This window comes from Scomber japonicus, chromosome 7, assembly GCF_027409825.1.
Source record: "Scomber japonicus isolate fScoJap1 chromosome 7, fScoJap1.pri, whole genome shotgun sequence".
In the NCBI taxonomy this organism is placed as follows: domain Eukaryota; kingdom Metazoa; phylum Chordata; class Actinopteri; order Scombriformes; family Scombridae; genus Scomber; species Scomber japonicus.
In genome coordinates, this window is record NC_070584.1 from 8,967,399 (window position 1) to 8,987,811 (window position 20,413).

Consider the following 20,413-nt stretch of genomic DNA (forward strand, 5'->3'; position numbering starts at 1 on the left):
TGATGTAGGCAATTCATGTGATCAGTTTTTTTATTTTTATTTTGTAATATTTGTTTTATACTCTCTACTGAATGTTTTTGTATAGAAACACATTGATGTTTGTCATAATTTTTAGTAAAAGTTTCTTTTTGTGTGACTTTTGTTGTTTTTGTTTTCATGCTTTTTATATATTCAGATAATGATTGTAGACATGAAATGAAGGTAACAACAGTCTATAACCACAATGTAGTAAATGGTTTAGTTTAGTTTCTATAGTCACCAGCACATCCACATTATGTTAAAGTTTCCATTTACTAAACAAATGATGTACTATGAGAAAACCACAAAAATGTTAAAGAGGAAACTTTCTTCTTCCGTTTTGTAACTTGATCAAAATTTTGGAAACAAGCTCTCAATGTCTGACTGGCTCCTATGTTGTGTAAGATTGTAGGGGGAAAAAAGTGTGATTCGTGAATATCACTTGTCAAATTAGTGAAATATTTTCTGTGGTGTTTTAGCAGACACAGTGGTTATATATTAGAGATCAGTATCTAATGGAAAAACACTCATGCCATTGTTTCCTTCAGGCAGAATGAGTCGTGTGTATTGCAATGATGACCTCAGTAACAATATGCTGTCTTCCTCTCATTCACAGCTCAGTTAATCCCACATAGCAGCTTTCACTTCAGCTATTTGACTTCCACCTTCTTCACCATCTTAAATAACATTTCTATCAGTTGACTCACTATTAAGTCATAGTGTGACACCCAGACTGTGTTTCATTTATTCATTTACAGGAGACATCTTTTGTTCAGCAGTTAAAATTCTGAAATGAACAATATTTGCATATTTATAAATTGTGAATTTTTAATGAGGGGGAATGAAGAGATGTGTCATTTTAAGGATTTGAACAACATAATGGAACATTTTGTATTTTATACATATTGAAATATGTCTGGAGGGTTAGTTTTAGCCAACAGTTTTGTACAGTTGCCTTTAAGAAAAATATACATAGGGACTTCTGGTGATGTACTGTTGTACTCGTGAACCTTTTGTACTTCAGCGTAGTTTTTAGTTTCTTTAGCAATTTGTCTCCATGCATGCACATTTATGTGTAATTTCTTACTTCATATTAAACACTGTACAGTATCTGAAAGCGTACAGATGAATGTTGGACTGTTATTTGCTTTTGTTTTGTTTTTTTAATCACTATGTTACAGTTGTGTAGGAGTTGCTTTGGTTAGTGTCTCAGGCTACACGCCGGTGCGTAAATCGAGCGCACACAGTTTGGAGGGAAATCGGCGGGGTTTAGGACCCGGCGGGACGCGCGGTACAATAGAGCTGTTGTGCCGTGGTGGTGGACAGATTGCAGCCCAGGAGGTTCCTACTGTGGTGGGACACAAAAAACATCAAATGAATGCGCAGATAGAGGGCTTGGCTCTGTGTTTCTAAGTGTATGTTGAGGATTTGGTTGTTTGTGGGAATAAAGCGGACAGCAGAGCGAGGACTGGAGGTAAGATGGCAGGAATGAAAGAACAGGGGGGGTTCAGTGTGCCAGGATTTGCCCTGGATGGTGTTTCCAGGCCACGGGGCCTGCTCCTTTTCTGGGACTCTTTCTGCCTCTTTACTACATTAACGTTAACGACCGGAAAGTAAACGTTTGTGATACTTCTCTTCTCACTGCAATGTATAATTAACCCCGCCGAGCTCCAGAAATATTCGTCTTTAATGTGTGTAGGAAGTGACATCTTTGTACGACGGTGGCGCTCATGTTTGATTTCTCCACAGCCTGCAGCCCGCTAACAGGCCTCTCTATGTATGTGTGCGTGTGTGTATGTGTTTGGCGCCAATGTTCTCAGGGCAGGGCACTTTGTGTAGCTGTGTTAAAGGGTTTATGTCTCTAAAAGCGCCCCCAACGTCCCTGTAGTTAAGCTAAGTACAGCTAGCAGCCTGACTTTATTACATACAGAAGAAAACGAGGAGAGAAATGTAAACAAAGTGGTAACAGCAGTTTGCTCATTGTCGCTTCTTATCCAGTAGTCTCATATCAGAGTGATGTCATATCCGTCCACTTTATACTGTATATGAGGGGCTTCCTTCTCCCCTAAATGTGAGTACATTAACAGTAGCAGTATGAGGAAGTCTGGAGTAGAGTTATGACACAGACACAGTCTCATTACATTTTATAATGATGTCTCACCTAAGCCATAAAGTAGCAGTTGGATGAAGTACATAGTAAAACATCTTAAAGACAGAGTTCACTAAGAGCAGAAAACACAGAATCATACAGCCAACAGATTTTGTTTTTTTGTATAATGATTGAAAAAGTTTTATTTCATTAAACACATTAGTCTTTTTATTACCAGCCTCCTAAATCACTGGGAGTTTAACACTATTGTCCTGCCTCAGATTACGGGCACCCTTTGTCTGAATCGTGTAAAAGTTCCCTCCAGTTCTCCACAGCGAGTCAGAGTTGTAGGTTTGTATTTGAGACGTTAACTCATAATTTATTAATCATGTTGTTTATGTAGCAGTGCTGAGTGATCTGAACTCACAGGTGGACTCGGTGGTGTCAGTAGCAGATGCCGGACTCTCTGAGTGCACCACCAACAACAACAACAGTCTGTGCTGTAAAGGCTGGACACTCTGTGTTTACTGTGCTTGGATTTCACTCTTTAAAACAGCACTGAGTTTAAAGTCAGGGAAGATCTCCCAACAACAAATGACGTTATAGTTCTGTTGTCAGATTTACACACCCCAGAGTAAATCAGTGTTTATAATTTTTGTGTATCGCCCATCCCCTGTAATTTCACTGAGGAATCACTGAGGTCTAGTTTGGACTTTGTAACTACTTTAAAACTGCGTCCACTCTTTCCTCAGCAGTTTGCATTAGTGTATTTAACTTATACTTCAGTATAGAGTGGAGTGAGTTTCACGCTCTCAACCCACCCACCCACCCACCCCTCCTGTCCTCATGGGGAATGTGAGGCATGTCCTGTCTGTTGAAACAGCGTACTGTATTTGGGGCTACTCGGGGTTTGACTCCCTCAGTATTTTGAGACCTTTTAATGAGTCGTCCCGGCGGTTCAGGAGGCTAAAGGCGCGTATTGTGAACCTGCGGCGTCTGCCTGCTCTATTTCTCCTCGCTATAAGCTGTCCAATTCATGAAGGAAGAAAAAAAAAAAGATTAAAAGAATCAGAGAAATGCAACTTGTGCAATATAATGAACAGTGTTTTGGGGGAGGTTTTTTTTGCATCTTTTTACACCTTCATCTTTCGTTGACTGCACTGCCATAATTCTTACTGCTGTATTTCTTATTTTGCAGGTATAAAATTTAGTGGTTAAAGGTTTATCAGAGGAATCCACTAGCATGCTTTTCAATTTGAAATTTATGGTGAGTAGCTGTCTCCTGTGAACACACACTGTTGGTTTTCATCTAAGCTTGAATTGTATAATGATTTAAACACTCATTTCAGTTTCTAAAGGGTCTTAAATTCCCTTTTTCCGTCATGTTTTAATGCCGCACCTCTCGTCTTCTGCAGGATGTTACAGGATGAAACGTCTCAGGTCCTCAAGCAGCAGCGACAGTTCTGACAATGAGAGTGAGTCACCTGCCGTAACCTGACACAGACTGTGTTTTCTAATCATTTCTGCAGCTCACTTTCACTTTTAACCCCTCTCTCTCCCTTTCTGTCTTGATTTAGGTCCCTCAACCTCCTTCTGCTCTTCCAACAAATATGGCAGTAAATCGGGAACCCCCGCCTCTGACCCGAAGAAACCGGCTGAAGTGAGTAACCCTCCCTCCACATGAGGCGCTGCGCTGCTAACCCCATCAGGGCCGACATCTGATTTATTTATGTGGCTCGTCCTCTCCCACAGGTGTTCAGAAAAGACCTGATCAGTGCCATGAAGCTGCCGGACTCCCACCACGTCTCTCCTGAGGACTACTACCTGCTGGCAGACACCTGGAAGCAGGAGTGGGAGAAGGGAGTCCAGGTGCCGGCCAGTCCGGATACCATCCCACAGCCGTCAGTCAGGTAAAGCTGAAGTCCTGGAGCTCTGAGATAAATATGCTATTATAACTAGTTACAGCCTTCAAAGAGCTCTGCAGCACTGACAGGTTTCTTTTTGATCATCTGTGTTCAGAATTATAGCGGAGAAATCCAAGGAAGTGCTTTACTCCCACCAGAGGAAGTACGTCCAGTGCTCGGGCCAGGAGTCGACAGAGCCGGGATATGTCAACATCAAAGAGCTGGCGGAGGCCATGTGTCGCTACGACCTGGACGACATGGACCTCTACTGGCTGCACGCGCTCAACAGAGAGCTGGACTGCATGGGTAAGGAGCGGGATCGTGAAGGGATAATCCACCGTAAAAGTGGAGGGTGTAGTCTATCTCTGCAGCAGAGGACGTCTGTGTCCTTAAACTGGAAATAAGAGCATTAAGATTTAGACTGATGTGGTTCTGACTGTCTGCCGGGGTTTTTTTGGTCCCTGTCTGTTTTCCAGGTGAGGAGCCCATAGACGAGCTGACGATGGAGCGCGCCATGGAGGCCCTGGAGAGTCAGTGCCACGACAACATGAAGCACGCCATCGAGACGGTGGAGGGTCTGGGGATCGAGTACGATGAGGACGTCATCTGTGACGTGTGCCGCTCGCCCGACAGCGAGGAAGGGAACGACATGGTGTTCTGTGACAAGTGCAACATCTGCGTGCATCAGGTAGACATGAGCACACCTAACATTTAGTTATGTAACCGAAACTATATTAATCTTGATTCTCTATTAACACTTAATCAAATAAAATAGCTAAATAATAATAATAGACTAAGTCACTTTATTATTGAATACAAGTCTCTATAGAGTGCCAACAGCATCAAAAGAAAATGAATCAGCATACTAGTATGAAAACTATTTCTAAAGCCGTGTTTTACTCGTTTTTATATTAAATATTAAATTTAATATCTTTTTTGGTTTTGGCTCGTTGGTCAGACAAAATGTTTGAAGATGTTACCTTGGATGCCTGCTCCAATCAATCAGAGAAAATAATCTGCAAAATTATCAATAAGGAAATTACTCCAGTGCTGGAAGTGTAGTGGATGTTAGGTTGGTTATTAAACATGTCCAAAATTATTTGTAGAGAAGTGTTTTTCTTTTTCTTTATTTGATCCAAAGATACATTTAGTCTATTTCACTTCATTACTAATCAGAATTTCTTGTCTTCTTTCACATTGACTTACCGTAAAAACTGGTGTATAAAAAGCAGTCTATTATGGGAGATGTCTGCTGGGAGAAACACTTTCCTATTAAAGACTGGTTTATTTGAATGTACCAGTAGTTACTCATTTATTAACACATATGTTTACACTCCAAAACTTCCTCAATTTACATCTATTAGAAGCACAATCAAAACCCAGATTACACCTGAAACAGTGATAGGTTAATGGTCTGGTAATTATTTGCTTAACTGACTTTGAACTTTTGAAAGAACACAGTAACTTCACATATTTGATACAGTGTGTACCTGTGTGCTTACTCGAGTCTCAGAAACTCTTTATCAGAGCTGTCACTGTGCGTAAATATACTACTACACTCGAATCATGCTTTTCCACATCGCACTTCAACATCATTTGCTCTGTAATACTGAAACATCACAGCAACTAATGTCCCGGAATTCTTCTGATCAACACACAATCATTTTTTTTGCACAACATACAGAGGTAACAGGTCTATTTTCATAAGCTGCCAGAACAGCTAGAGTGTGCACTAGGACATTTATAGGACGTTATAGTTCTTAAGTATGGATGCTCACATCATTATGTTTAAAGTTATAGTTATCGTTCTTAGTGTGGAGCACCTTTTACATACCTATGAGATCATATCCTGATCCAACCTCTCTGTATTTTACTGGTGAATAGGACGCACCTCACTTTAAACTGAAAAAATATTAAAAGGTTAAAGGTGCGTCTTATACACCGTTTTTATGTAAATTTAATTATCACATTAATGACAGACTGTATGAACCTCCCTCTCTCCTCTCAGGCCTGCTACGGAATAGTCAAAGTGCCTGTTGGGAACTGGCTGTGCAGAACGTGCGTCCTCAGCATCGACCCGCAGTGCCTTCTGTGTCCCCTGAAGGGCGGAGCCATGAAGGCCACACGAGCGGGCACCAAGTGGGCACATGTAAGCTGCGCCCTGTGGATACCAGAGGTAAACCGTCACACACACACACACACACACACACACATTCACCGGCCACTTTATTAGGTGCACTTTGTTAATACTAGGGCTAATTTTTGCCTTCTAAACTGCATTCGTTCTGCTGCTGGAAACATTCCTCAGGGGTTTTGGTCCATGTTGATATGATCATCACGATGTCGCCTGCACATCTATAATGTGAATCTCCTATTCCACCACATCCTAATGGTGTGGTGAGATCTGGTGACTGTGGAGGGCATTTGAGCACAGTGAACTCTTTGTCATGTTTTAAAAAACCAGTTTGAGATGATTTGAATTTTGAGACATGGTGTGTTATCTTACTGGAAGTAGTAAGAAAATGAAGTGATGTGTGCAAAGAAAATACCCCCCCCCCACACACCATTACACTACCACCAGCAGCCTGAACCCTTGATACAAAGCACGATGGATCCATGCTTTCATGTTATTTATGCTAAATTCTGACCCGACCATCTGAATATCACAGCAGAATTGGAGACTCATCATTCTGGGCCAGCATTTTTTATAATCTTCTGTTGTTGAATTTTGATGAGCCTGTGTGAATTGTAGCTTCGCTTGTTCTTCTTCTTAGATGACAGCAGTGGCACCTGGTGCGCTCTCCTGCTGCTGTAGACCATCTGCTTCAAGGCTCAACATGTTGTGCGCTCAGAGCTGCTCTTATGCATACTCGACCGGAACGAGGGCTTATTTGAGTTACTGTTGCTTTTCTATCAGCTTAGACAAGTCTGGGCATTCACCTTTGACCTTTGACCTCTGCCATCGACAAGGCATTTTCTCTCAGAGCACTGCAGCTCACTGGATCATTTCTCTTTTTTTGATCCATTCTCTGTAAACCTTAGAGATGGATTTGCAGTAAAATACCAGCAGATCGGCAGTTTCTGAAATACTCAAACCTACCTGTCTGGCACCAACACCCATGCTATGCTATGCTCAATGCATTGAGTTGCTGCCACATGATTGGCTGATTAGACATTTGCATAGCAGTTGAACAGGTGTACCTAACGAAGTGGCAGTGAGTGTATATCTTCTATTGGCTCTTAATATCAATGCGCAGTAAAAGATGAATAATGTCTCATCACGCTGTAAACGTTACTCCTCTGTAGGTGAGCATTGCTTGTCCAGAGAGGATGGAGCCCATCACCAAAGTGTCCCACATCCCACCCAGCCGCTGGTCTCTCATCTGCAGTCTGTGCAAAGTGAAGACAGGCGCATGTATCCAGGTGAGTGAGGATCACAGCTATAGAAATGTTATTCATTTAAGGTTATGTTTATTCAATTAAAGGGATACTTCACCCTAAAACCACCCTTTGAGTATCAAAATCTGACCCTCTGGAAAGTTGTAAAGTGGTAAAATAGTGTGGAAGTTTAATATTGAACAGTTTTATTGGGGAAAAGGTCCAAATACCGGGATTGATATTTGTTCCATGTATCTATTTTCTAAACCCTCTTCTGTCAGATTTGCAGTCTTTTTAACATTTATTGTTACTGCTACAAAATAATTTTCACCCCCAAAACACATGAAGTGCTCAAATGTACCATTCATACGTTATATAGCAGAGATAAGATAGTAGAAGATTTAGCTCTCTCTAGCTAGAGTACAGACAGTAAGAGGACTCTGTTTGAAATCAACCCTGAAAGAGGAGAAAAATATAATTTTGAATACTTTCCCACAGTGAAAATTACACCCATGGTTAGACTAGTATAAAGACAGGAAATGAGGGGGGTTGTTGTCAGCTTGAGGTTGCTAGGCAACCAGAGGACACATTCATGCATCCAGCCAAGCACCAGTTGCCTTTTTACACTGTTTTTGTGTGTGGGTGTGTGTGTGTGTGTGTGTGTGTGTGTGTGTGTGTGTGGACTGAGTAAATAAGATATAACATGTTAATTAGTGAGCTTTGGTGCTGACAGGCTAGCTGTTTCCAGTCTTTGTGCTAAGCTAAGCTAACAAACAGCTTGTTGTAGCTTCATTTTTATTAAAATTGGTATTAATCTAAAACCCAATTCTTGAAAGGAAAGCTAATATATTCTTTTACAATGTTTCTCTGAATGAGTCTCCTTGACCGCCTCCATTTTCCTTTATTTAACTTGGCGGCATTGATGAGATGCTATTTCTAGCTACACACAACTTCCCAGACAGTAATCCAATTATGAAACTAATCATGTAAACCCAGGTTAGTGGGGATGCTGGATTTCTGCAAAAAATGTATACATTTAAATCCTACTCTTACCATAATCTTGTTATTCCCACTTACTGGAGTCCATGTAAACACACTACCTGTTCTTTCTCTCTGCTCAGTGCTCGGTAAAGAACTGCACCACTCCTTTCCATGTGACATGCGCCTTTGAGCACAGCTTGGAGATGAAGACAATCCTGGACGAAGGCGACGAAGTCAAGTTCAAGTCTTACTGCCTGAAGCACAGCAAGTCCAAATCTGGCGAGGCCGGCCTGAGCCCAGCTCGCTCCAAACCACCCGGCGAATCGGGTAAGGTGGGCCAGCGGGCGCAGAGACTGCAGGAGCTGGAGGAGGAGTTCTTCACTCTAATCCAGCTGGGGGAGCTGGCTCAGGTCCTGGGACTCTCCGAGCACCTGGCTGACTTCATCTACCAGTACTGGAAGCTGAAGAGGAAAGCCAACTTTAACAAAGCTCTGCTGCCCCCTAAAGAGGAGGAGGAGAATCTGGTGCTGCAGCCTCAGGAGGACACCATCCACACTCGCATGCGCATGTTCATGCATCTGCGACAGGATTTAGAGAGGGTAGGTTGTTTTTTTTTTTATAGACTGCAGTGTTTGAGTCTTTAGTGCTGAGTCTTGTTTTTTTCTGTTTACAGAGCGAGTTCAGAGCGGTTCACACTCTCTACTGTGTTTGAACTTAATTGTATTCATAATATGATGATGGTTGCTTTGTGGGCGTTCTTTATGCCTGATATTCTCTGTGTTAGAATTCATAATTTGGCCTGTAAGCACGTCATTAGTTTACATAACCGTGGTGCTTCTGCTCCTCGATTCATGCTCTAATTTGAGTTTATCACATTCTGAGTATATTTCAAACAGATTTAATGTGTTTATTTGGGTCTGTTGAGCTGAGACCCAGGGGAGTTTCTGCCTGTGTGACTGTTCTACTAGGAATCACACTAAATCAAATCTCTACAAATCAATCCCCACACATCAGCAGAAAGACTCTGCAAGGGCTGAAAGGCTGCTGAAGGTAAAACTGTGCCAAAAACTACAGAGATATGCTGAAAGGGAACCTGCTGCAGTCCTCAAGAGAACTGCCACACACGCAAAGATTTACATTTCCTTCCCAGCAAATCAAACAACCCCGAAAACAGACAGCCGAAGCCACACTTCAAAATGACTTCAAAACAAATTTAATGTCCTGACATGTTCCAGTCAGGGTCCAGATCTCAAACCAACTGTCAGAACAGCTTAGAAACAAAGAAAACCAAAGAGTCAGTGTGACTTGAGATCATTTTTTCATTCTGCAGGTGAGGAACTTGTGCTACATGGTGAGTCGGAGGGAGAAGCTGAAGCTGCTGCAGAGTAAAGCTCAGGAGCAGATGTTCAACCTTCATGTAAAGCTGTTGAACCAGGAGCTCTCTGCTGGTGAGATATCTGTTGTGTTTCAGCTTGCTTATCGCTTTGTCACCACAAGCACACATTTTACAATTTCTAACGGACGATTCTGATAATGTTCAGGTTATTTTTGGTCGTGTTTTGTTGTGTAAACTAAACATATTTGTCTCTTTGTCCTCTTTAAGGCCTTCCTGCTTCATTTCCAGTGGAGGGTTTACTGTTTCGTCCTCCCCCGAGGATAACTCTTAAGCTGAAAATGCCCAAAGCCTCAGCACTTGGAAACGGGAACCCCAGCTCCAAATCCGGTAATGGTCCACTCTGCCCGGACCATAGCGGGAACCTGACTGAACATGGCGGTGAAGGGTTGGGTCAGGGGAAGCCTCAGCTGCACGGTCGCAGCCGGAGAGAGGAGCGCTCCAACGGCCGTCTGTCCGCCTCGAGCGGCTCTGCGTTGGCGGTCAAACCCAGCGGCAAACCCTTAGCCCTGCACGCCGCCCTCCACGGCCACTCGTCCAACAGCAACGGCAAACTCGACCAAGAGCGAGCCAAACCCAACGGCCTCTTGGAGAAGTTCGTGGCTCAGAAGGACAGCTCCTGCCAGACGGCCGGCAACCAGGACGCTTCAAACGCAGCTTTGGACAAGAGCAGCTTTCGCAAGTCTGCCATGGAGCACTTTGGCAGGTCCTTCAAAGAGGCGACTATTAACTTAGTACGGACCACAGAGGACCTGCGGGCCTCGGACAAACTGTCCCGTAAGGGCTCCGCCAAGGAGAGACTATGGGTTAAACCCGTATCCGAACACAAAGCGAAAAGCGCGCGCTCTTACCAGGACAGCGACGGTTACTGTCCGGACCTGGAGCTCAGTGACTCAGAGCCAGAGGCCAAAGGGAGGCACCGGCGGCAGGTCGGGCTGCCGCAGCCGGACGCTCCTCGGCGGGACTGTCAGAAAGGAGTGAGCAGAGGGAAGCAGTCGCTGGGCTCCAGACACCCGGTGCAGAGGTGACGGCCGTTTGTTCGTTGACTCCGCTCACCAATACCGCCGCCGCCACTGTTCTCCGCGCACCCTCTTGGCAGTCTTCCTAAGTGCCGGGGCCGTCTCTCTGAACACGTCTCTATCAGGGACCAGAACACGCCACAGTGCCAACGGTGCTGTACACACGAAAGCAGGAGAAGATGCACGATGGATTTCGCCGTCAAAAAAAACAAAAGCGCGTCAGTGTTAGTTTGAGAGGAACAAATACATCATTCCTGAGTTACATTTGTACTCTGCACAACTTTGTGTGAAACCGGTTTAATTCGCCTTTGACTATAACATTTGTACATACGATGTTGAAATTGGCGTGTAAATAACAACCGAATCACAAAATGTTCCACTCCGCCGACACTCCCAACATCACCGCGGCCACAAATTATACCTGACACGCCAGGTGGAAGTCCTGTAGCGAATCCGAGCATCTCCTGCACCTGTTTTGTCGCACACTGTCTGTTACAGCCAACCTGAAACACACACATACACATACACACACACACACACACACACACACACACACACACACACACACACACACACACACACACACACACACACACACAGGTGATAAACCGGCTCGATGAACCTTTTTACATTTGTAAAGTAGTGGAGTCTTTTTTTTTTTTCTCTCTTTTTTTTTTTTTTTAACAACATGCCTTTTGTGCAGTAGGAATGCAGTTTCACTATACTAGTACCGTGAGGTTTGCAGGTTACAGTATGTCGTGGATCATGTGAAGAAACACGTGTAAGAAAGTGTAATAACATTCCCCGATGTGTCCTTCGGTAGAGAGACTCACTGATCAGCCTTCATCACCACAGACTTTTATTTTGAAATGTGCATACTTTGCATATTTGCAGTCTTTGCTGTTACTTGTGTCCCTGATTTGATAATAAACACCGTGGCACAGCTGGGTCACTAGGGCTGGATATTGTTGTATTTTTTTTTTTATACAGATGCACTAGTAAGAAACACATTTTTATTTTATTTTTATGAAAAACTTCTCAAATTTGACTGTTTTTAATTGTGTTTTTATACTAACTGTAGAACTTTGCCTCAATATGTTATAAAATGAAAAATGATTTCAAGTCCTCTGACAAGCATTTGATGCCTTTTCACCGATTCATCATCCACATCTCAGTTGGTGCTTTAAGTATTCACATTCAACTACTTCCAATGCCTTCTTACAGACAAGTCTTTAACCTGAGCTGACCTCTCAGAACAAGACCGAACCACTTAGTCAGATGAGGTCAGAGAAAGCAGACGGCATCTAATCGTTCACCTCGCCTTGTGAAACGCTTTTAAGAGAGTGGGAGTGTAAACGAGTGAAAGCAGACAGAAGTGGCAGCGCTACATACATTTTCATGAACCAGAAATGTCATGCCAAAGTGAGACGCGGCTTTCATGCCTGACCTACATCACTGTAATCGTTTTTACAAATGCACACTCTGCTGTTAACACATGCTGCTGTGGAGGGTCTGCGCTTCTGCTGAGGAATAATCACAGAGAATGCATTAAGTAGAGCGTTGCAGTCATATGCAGATGCACCCACTGTACAGCATGAATGAACTCTGACTGGAAGCATTTGCAACTTTTAGATATGTTGTGTGATTTTTTTACTTACGGTTGGTTGTAAAATGCAAAAACAGGAGCACACTAATGAGATAAATAATCCAGATATGTATTTTCACATGCATATACATTATTATTTGCCTTTTTTGAAGGCATATTTAAAAATAAACTTTTAAAATTAAAATTGTGCTCCTTGTGCGGATAGATGTCGAGCTATTTTATGCCAGCTAGCTCATAAAATAGGAAACTCCCATTGAAAGCTGCAAGTAGCAACATTTGCAGCACCCAATTTTTTCAGATAAGTTTATAAAAAGGTTGAGTCATGGGGGGGGGGGGGGAGAAAATACAAGATGAATAGTGGTAGAAACAGGAGGCTCTATATAATAGTGCTATTGGTTATCATTTCATTCTCCATCACTTTTTTTGGATTTGAAGCTAGATGGCAGCATCACTACACTATTAACTAAAAGCAGCACTACAGTGGAGCAGGTAGGCATGTGTGAACAAGCCATTGCACGAAAAGCACAGATGCAACTAATAACATTAATTAATGATGGCTGCACTTAGTGAGGCGGCGTGAACTATACTGAGTACTGTAACCGGCTACATGGTGAAAAATATCTCTATAGAAAGCCGTAGAGAAGGGAAAGCTGTTGTGATTAAATCTAAAGTCAGCAAGGCGGTGGAGCAGCTTGTGTAGTTTGCTTCACCACGCTGGTTAGTGCTGTTTCAGAGTTTATTGACCTGCTGAAGAAGCTGAGAAAGACCAAATGATCACAAGCAAACTGACAACTTCATCAGTTTCTTCTCTTCAAGTCCATTTTAGTGCAAAGGTCAACTTCTGGTGTAGATATATTTCAACGCTTATCTGTCATTCAACCAAAAAATCCATGTATACCAGTCTCCAAACTCTGAGGTGAATATCAAGGCATTTTAAGAGTCACTGTTTAATGAGTGACAGCAGTTTTGATCACATGAATAACATATTGAACCATCTGAAACATAGTTGGTATATGAGATAAAAACAGTGATACCGCCTGCATACATCTTATTCAGGTTTTTGCAGAATGGACAACTACTGTTTCCCAGACAGGCTCCGTTAGTTAGGTCAGCAGTTCCTAATCTTATGACTTATGACCCTTCAAAGTAAATCAATGTGTAGTCGCAAGCAGTTCAGTTTCAGTAAGCACTTCTTCCTTTTCACTTTGTTTCATTTGAATTTGAGGAACTTCTAAAATCCATCCATCTTACCATAAGGAAGAGAAAATAAAGGACTCAATTCATTATGTCTGATAAAGGTACCCTGTGGAGTTTCCCGCCACTAGTAAGACTATGAGGACATGTTTTTATGAGTGGGTCCTTTTGTTTTTTTTAATCACATGCGTGTGAGCACACTGTCGGCAAAATACACACTCCTGTCTCCAGTTTCACATCTGATCGATACCAGTGGTGGTAAGAAATGCAAATAAACTCAGCAATGTGCAAATAAGAGCAGGGAAGAAAGAGATGTGTGTTTTAAAATATGCAGGAAATAGGTTGTGCAGATGATTAAAGAAAAAGATTCACAATATGTGTTGTGATGATACATAACTTATTTTTTTAACAAGAAAACTGCACAGGGCAGCTGTGCTATCTGGTGACCCCTGGGAGGGTCCCAGACCCCAGGTTGGGAACCACAGACCATGGTTATATGAGTACCTGAAACTGATATATATTTCACAGTATGATGACAGTATTAATGTTTTTTTTTTTAAATTGAAAATCAATCAATGCTGGACCAATGCCTGGAGGTTGTATTTTTGGCCACGCCCCATCTGTGACGTTTCAGCAGGTGTTGTGGAACCTGCTGGGACAGGTGGGGTAACTACAGGTGAGGGCAGAGCAGCAGTGTAGCGGGAGTTTAGGTAGTTTTTAGCCACAGTAAACAGCACATGAACATCACTTCTCTGTGCTCTGTGAGTGAACAGTGAACTCTCATCTCCACATGTCAGCGGGCTCTTTAAGAACAGAGACTCTCTACATCTGCTGATCTGTCAGCGGGCGCGGTGCTACCCGTCCGCCCTGCCCGCACATCCCGCCGCTGCACCGCAGGGAGCTGAGGGGGACTCACTGAGAACCCATGCACACGAGCAGCCGGCAGATCGCACGTGGATAATCGATCCTCTCTATGGATAATCAATAGCTGAACTCAAAATGAGCCGGGCCCAGCGTCCTCAGCATCCCGGGCTGTGCAGGTGGAAAAGGTAACCAGACGGAGCTGCTGGGGGAGAGACGTGCATGGCCACGCTTCTTTTTTTTTGTTGCCTCGATCCATTCATACATGTTTTATGTACAGCCATGACATTTCCTACAGCGTTGGGATGGACCGCTTCTCCTTGTACACGTCTTTAATTGTAGTCAGCATCGCGTTTGTCCTCTGTGCCGGTTGGGCTGGTTCAGCTGGTTTGGCGACTGGAGGAAGCGTCAGTTTGATCAAGTAAGTGTGAGATAAACAGCACTGCTCCACTGACTGACTGTGTGTGTGTGTGTGTGTGTGTGTGTGTGTGTGACTGTGAACACGGTGCACAAGTTCCTCTATATGCACAAGTTCCTCTTTGTGCACGTATATGAATTAACCCTCCACACAAATGAGACTGCCTTCATGTAGTTTCAGTTTGACACAATAGCAGCATCCCTGTATGGAAACATGCTGTGGTGAAAGGCTGCTATTGAATGCAGTGCTGGGAAGTAACTAAGTACATTGATTCCAGTACAATTTTGAGGTACTTATGTTTTACTTAAATATTTGTGTTTGATATTATTGTATACTTCCATTCCACTACAATAAAAAGTCTAATAGAAATATCCTACTTTCAACTCCATAATATAACAAGCTTTTAAAATACAACACATTATTAAATATGTAGCTAACCAGTGGTGTCTCTTTTGTCTTTTGACCTTTTCCAAAAAGCAGTTTGTAGTCAGGCTCACATTTACAGATGTCTATCAGTTGTTTACAGCTCCACAAAATAGTGATTTTTCCCTCTAAACTTCTCACATGCTTTCATTTCAATAAATGTTCAAATGATCCAATATTTCAGCAAAAATCAAAGATTAGAGGTAAAAGTCCAAAAACTGAAAACACATTTGTGTATCAGAACTTTTGTTTTTTCTTCTTTCCTCTCCCATTAATCATCTCACCGCCCCTTACATTGATCTGCTGACCCTTTGGAGGGGCCCCACCCCTAGGTTGAGAACCACTGGACTAAACTAGCTAACTAAAGTAGTTGAAATTAGTTTCACCTCCAGCAGCTACAACAGTAACATGATGCTTCACTATTAATAATCTAATGATGTCAGCCAGAGGGACCAAACCACTACTTTTACTGTAACACTTTAATTACATCAAGCTCATAATACTTACTTACTTTTTCATACAGGACTTTTACGTATAATGGAGTATTTCTACTGAAGTAAAGGATCTGAGTACTTCCTCCACCATTGATTAAATGTGTGTTTGCTGACGGGCTGCAGAAGCTGGAGCTCAGTATGTCCTCGGCTGTGATGTCCGGAGTGAGTGAGCTGAGCCTGGGAGAGCTGCCCATGGAGAGCTGGATGACTCACCTGCCCTGTGCCCTGTTGGACATTCCCCTCTACCACCTGGCCATCCCAGGTAGGCTGAAGTTAGCTGTTGCTTAAATGTTAGACACATTGAGGTCTAGACTCTCTTAGTTGCTAATACATTAAATAATAATGAAATGTATTTTCTCCACTCAGGCAGCCACAATGCCATAACCTACTGTCTGGATATGAATGACAGATCCCCCGTTGACCTCACCCAGCCAGACATGCTTCAAAAGCTGGACAAGTACATGAAGCCCCTTATTCGCCCCTTTGTGTACAAATGGGCAAAAACCCAGGTAATAAATCACAAAAAAGGCCACAGAACATACTCTTTGTCGATTTGAATAATATTTCCTGCTGTATCTTGTAATATATTGTGTGTCCTGTGTCTCTCAGGAGTTCACTATAAAGCAGCAGCTGGACTGTGGGGTCAGATACTGTGACCTGAGGATCGCACACAGACCCAACGACAGCTCCACCGATCTGTACTTCTACCACGGTGTTTACACCACGCTCACTGTGGAGGTGAAGTAATGACATGCACACACAAATGTTCACAAGATGTTTCCACGCTGAGAGTTACGATCCTGTAAAGGCTGCGAGAACAATAACCATAAAGATAAACATAAAGAACAACAATTCACTCATTCTGCAGTGAGATACTAAATCATCCTGTTTCTGCTCTCTTTATTGTGCTCCAAAAAAAAAAATCAACATTATAGTTGCGGCCATTTTATTTAGAATGCTGTTCTTTAACCTATTTCTTAAATGTGCCTTAACCCATTATTGCTTTGATAAGAGTGAAAAACAAAATGTTCCTGCTTTAGACTTCTGTAAATCTTTCACCAAGCTTGTTGCAAAAAAAAAAAAAAAAACATAGCTAATCTTGCATAGCAATGTTGATGATAAGGCCACCAAAGAGAGCTTATCTGTGATGCTACAAAGGAAATCATGCAGCAAATATAAAGCTGTGCTACTCAACGTATCTATGAGAAATAAATCAGAATGCTCTTCACTCAACTCTGCCTTCCAGCAGAGCTGCCAGGTGGTGAGTAGGAAAAAAAAGTCTTATTTATCCAGAGCAGATCTGGCAGATTGAACACACTTGACACGCTCCATTAGTAAATCCTCGGATGAATGCCAAAAATCACATCCTACCACAGAACAGATCCTGTGACAGGTCCCAATCGTGCAAAACTGTAAATCTTTCATTATCCTGCGGAAGAATAAATGTCAACTGGTGTTTTCCTTTACAGACTGTTCTTATTGAGATAAAAGAGTGGCTGGACGCTCATCCTAAAGAGGTGGTCATCCTCTCCTTCAGTCACTTCCTCGGCCTGAGCCAGGATCTCCACATGAGGCTGCTCAGAACCATACGCAACATATTCACCTCCAAACTCTGTCCCAAAATGGTACGGCTACTCCTCCTGTTTTGTATAAGAAGTTAAAACGATAAGCCTGGCGATGTTTTACAATTTTCATGTTGTTAATAAATCTCCTGAAAAGACTCAAATAATCAATACATTTATCCTAACAATTTATCCTATTCCTCTGTGCCATAGAGCTCCATTGTTGTCCAAAAACTATTAAAAACACACTGTAAATTGTAGTGTATTTTAGCTGATCCCACACCAAATGTGTATTAATCCGCCGCTGAAAATAGTCCCTAACAAATGTGCTGTTTTCTTCTGTTTGAGTAACGTTTGCTGTAAACTACAGAGCCCAGCTGAAACTACTGTACATATGACACATTTTTAAAGATTCATGTCTTAATTAGGAATGAACAGATGATGGAAGACAGAGACAGTTTACATCTTTACATGGGTTTTTCTAATAGAAGAATGCAAGCCTCATCCTTTAAATTACAATGAAAATGAAACTCAGCCCATTATTCCTTTAATTTCAGGAAGTGTTAACTCTTCGACACCTGTGGGATATGGGCTACCAAGTGATCGTGTCCTATGAACACACCATTGCCAGCTGTCACAGTGACCTGTGGCCACATATTCCTTACTGGTGGGCCAACAAATGCAAAGCTGAGGCTCTCATTGAGGAGTTTGAACACAGGAAACAACGTGGTAGACCAGGTAATATCCCAGTAACTTTGATATCAGATATATAGTAGAGACAAAGTTAATTATTACCATTTTATTACTGTCACTTCAATCTTGTGTGTATTTTGTGTTTCAGGAGGTTTCTTCGTCACGGGAATTAATCTGACAGAGGACCTGAAGTACATCTGCACACATCCCACAGAGTCCCTAAAAGACCTGGTGATGTCCACGTACCCGACGCTGCTCGGCTGGGTGAAGGAGCAGACTCCCGGCTCCAAAGTGGACTCTCTCAACATCATCGCTGGGGACTTTATCACAGAGAGCCAGTTTGTACCAGCTGTCGTTTCACTGAATGAGAAACTACTGAAATGGTCTTCATGACTTTTTACCAATATGCATTATTCTACAAAAAAAATGTGAATTACAGCATGAAACACACTTGAGCTTGTTTCTTCAAGAGTGACAGAAAAATACTTAAGTACTTGAATTATTCATTTAAATATAAATTGCACTTATCAGAGGCAGTGAATTGTATATTTACATCTTAAAGCTGCTTGGAAACAGACTTTTGGTATCTTGAGCTGCACTTTGTTTGTTTACATTCAGTTTACTATTTATGCAATGTACTGTATCAGTTGTCACACGTCAGCGAGGTGGCCCGTTTAACATTACGGTGACTGAAGCAATAATGATACGACTAATGTCACCTTTAACGTAGGCATTTTAGATGAATAAGCACAAACCATGTATTCACTGACCACATATGACTTCATGTAGGGCACGTGTTTTATAAATACAACATGTGGGCAGCAGGTTTAAGAAGTAGTTAGACTATATCACCTACAACACATGTATTAATCCATAGAGAATGTAGAGAAGAAACTTATGCAAAATTGCATGGAGAAAAAAAACAAAAGTTAATGCATGAACTCAACCTTGACTGTTCTACTTATAATTGACTTTAGCCAGCAGGTTCGGCCTTGATATTAAAATAATGCTGCACCACTGTGCCTGTGGAAATCCGCTTTTCAAATAAACATTTTAAAGGAAATAAATTGCATTTTATTCACTGATCATTCAGAAGTATGAATGCAAATAAAAATGTTTGATTGACATAAAAGACGTGACAGTTTGTGTTACCTTGCAAAAAACATAAAGCTGCAGTTATTAATTAGCAAAGAATGTAAAGGACTATTTTAAATGTAAGCTGTTAGTTAAATGCATTAAAGGGATATAGTGGTTAAACTGGAGGCTGCTCATGTCAACGGTTCTGTTAAAGTCACCATGACAGCCAACATGGTGACAAACAGGGAAATGAGAGTGTAACATAAGAGCCACAAAACAGATTTGTTCTCCTTGTCACTTCTTTTATAAAATGTGAAAATGACCTTTAAAAAGGCCTTTGTTCAGATAGTGTACATATGTTTCTACTGTTAGTTTGCAGTTTAAAGCCTCACACAGGGTAAACAGAGCTCCTAAATTGTGCATTTAAATTTTCTGAAGGCTTGTACGTAGGTTGAATTACCTCTCTGTAAGGATTTTAAAACATTTTCTACAACAGTCGAGTCCTGTTTAAAACTTGGTCACAAATATGATTATGACACTAACCAGTTTTTATTTGTACAGTTGAGTTCATGCTATAAATGTTTTCTGTTCCATGTTGTTTTATTTGTCTGTTATGTGTTTGTGTGTTGTCATGGAGGGATGCTGTTGTCATGGAGGGATGCTGTTGTCATGGAGGGATGCTGTTCTTGTTTTATGACTATATGCACTGATATGAAGTTTTTGAGCCATTGACGCCCATCAGGGGACTGCTGTTGGAAACGAGCTTCTACTATGTACACATGTACAATACATGAAACACTGCTTCTACTACTGTCTACAGAACTGTCTACTACTGTAGCTTTCTCTTACAAATAAACTAATTAACTAAAAACTAAAGAGTGTGCACGCTGCTCCGATTTATTTGTTTAATTGTCGCATTTAGAAAACCCTTAATGAATGAATTACATTTAAATGATGTAATTACGATCTAAAAAGATGAAATAAAAGGTAAAAAAATATACATACACAATATACATATTACAGATTTAAGGATGAAATGAAATACACTCTTACACTCTTAAATGCAGTTTCCGTTATACCCACAGGTCAATTTAAAGATCCTCTCAATAATTAAAGGAAGTCTGACCCACAGAGTAACTGGAGCTCTCATTGGTTGGCATTTGTTTCCAGTGTTGTGGGCAAAGGGAAAAAGAAGAATTTAATGAAGGTGGGCATTACTTTTTAAAAAATGTTTCTAAATTGCAGTAATCAGTAATAATTAACCACTAAAAAGTCTATAGTTATACCAGAAGCTCTGTCCAGC

The 20,413-nt window shown here is 41.7% G+C and overlaps 2 protein-coding genes across 2 annotated transcripts; both read left to right on the top strand.

The window, feature by feature from the left end:
- Window positions 1-1,354: 1,354 nt before the first annotated feature.
- On the top strand, window positions 1,355-11,462 carry jade3 (jade family PHD finger 3). The gene is made up of 12 exons (XM_053322505.1): window positions 1,355-1,492; window positions 3,306-3,374; window positions 3,523-3,582; window positions 3,685-3,767; window positions 3,860-4,017; window positions 4,127-4,317; window positions 4,488-4,699; window positions 6,020-6,187; window positions 7,318-7,434; window positions 8,511-8,969; window positions 9,701-9,818; window positions 9,974-11,462. Exons 3-12 carry the CDS (start codon window positions 3,534-3,536, stop codon window positions 10,789-10,791), a joined length of 2,373 nt encoding a protein of 790 aa, XP_053178480.1. The 5' UTR covers window positions 1,355-1,492; window positions 3,306-3,374; window positions 3,523-3,533; the 3' UTR covers window positions 10,792-11,462.
- plcxd1 (phosphatidylinositol-specific phospholipase C, X domain containing 1) lies at window positions 8,609-18,426 on the top strand. Its single transcript, XM_053322506.1, has 7 exons — window positions 8,609-8,629; window positions 15,911-16,040; window positions 16,145-16,287; window positions 16,388-16,516; window positions 17,248-17,403; window positions 17,898-18,078; window positions 18,182-18,426. Exons 2-7 carry the CDS (start codon window positions 15,917-15,919, stop codon window positions 18,424-18,426), a joined length of 978 nt encoding a protein of 325 aa, XP_053178481.1. The 5' UTR covers window positions 8,609-8,629; window positions 15,911-15,916.
- Window positions 18,427-20,413: the final 1,987 nt, after the last annotated feature.

Excerpts from the sequence above, each read along its gene's own strand:
- plcxd1 (XM_053322506.1), top strand. The coding sequence starts at position 15,917 with ATGTCCTCGGCTGTGATGTCCGGAGTGAGTGAGCTGAGCCTGGGAGAG. Across the intron at positions 16,517-17,247 it reads ACACCACGCTCACTGTGGAG|ACTGTTCTTATTGAGATAAA; the intron begins GTGAAGTAATGA and ends TTTCCTTTACAG. Across the intron at positions 17,404-17,897 it reads CCAAACTCTGTCCCAAAATG|GAAGTGTTAACTCTTCGACA; the intron begins GTACGGCTACTC and ends CTTTAATTTCAG.
- jade3 (XM_053322505.1), top strand. The coding sequence starts at position 3,534 with ATGAAACGTCTCAGGTCCTCAAGCAGCAGCGACAGTTCTGACAATGAG. Across the intron at positions 4,700-6,019 it reads GCAACATCTGCGTGCATCAG|GCCTGCTACGGAATAGTCAA; the intron begins GTAGACATGAGC and ends CTCTCCTCTCAG. Across the intron at positions 9,819-9,973 it reads GAACCAGGAGCTCTCTGCTG|GCCTTCCTGCTTCATTTCCA; the intron begins GTGAGATATCTG and ends GTCCTCTTTAAG.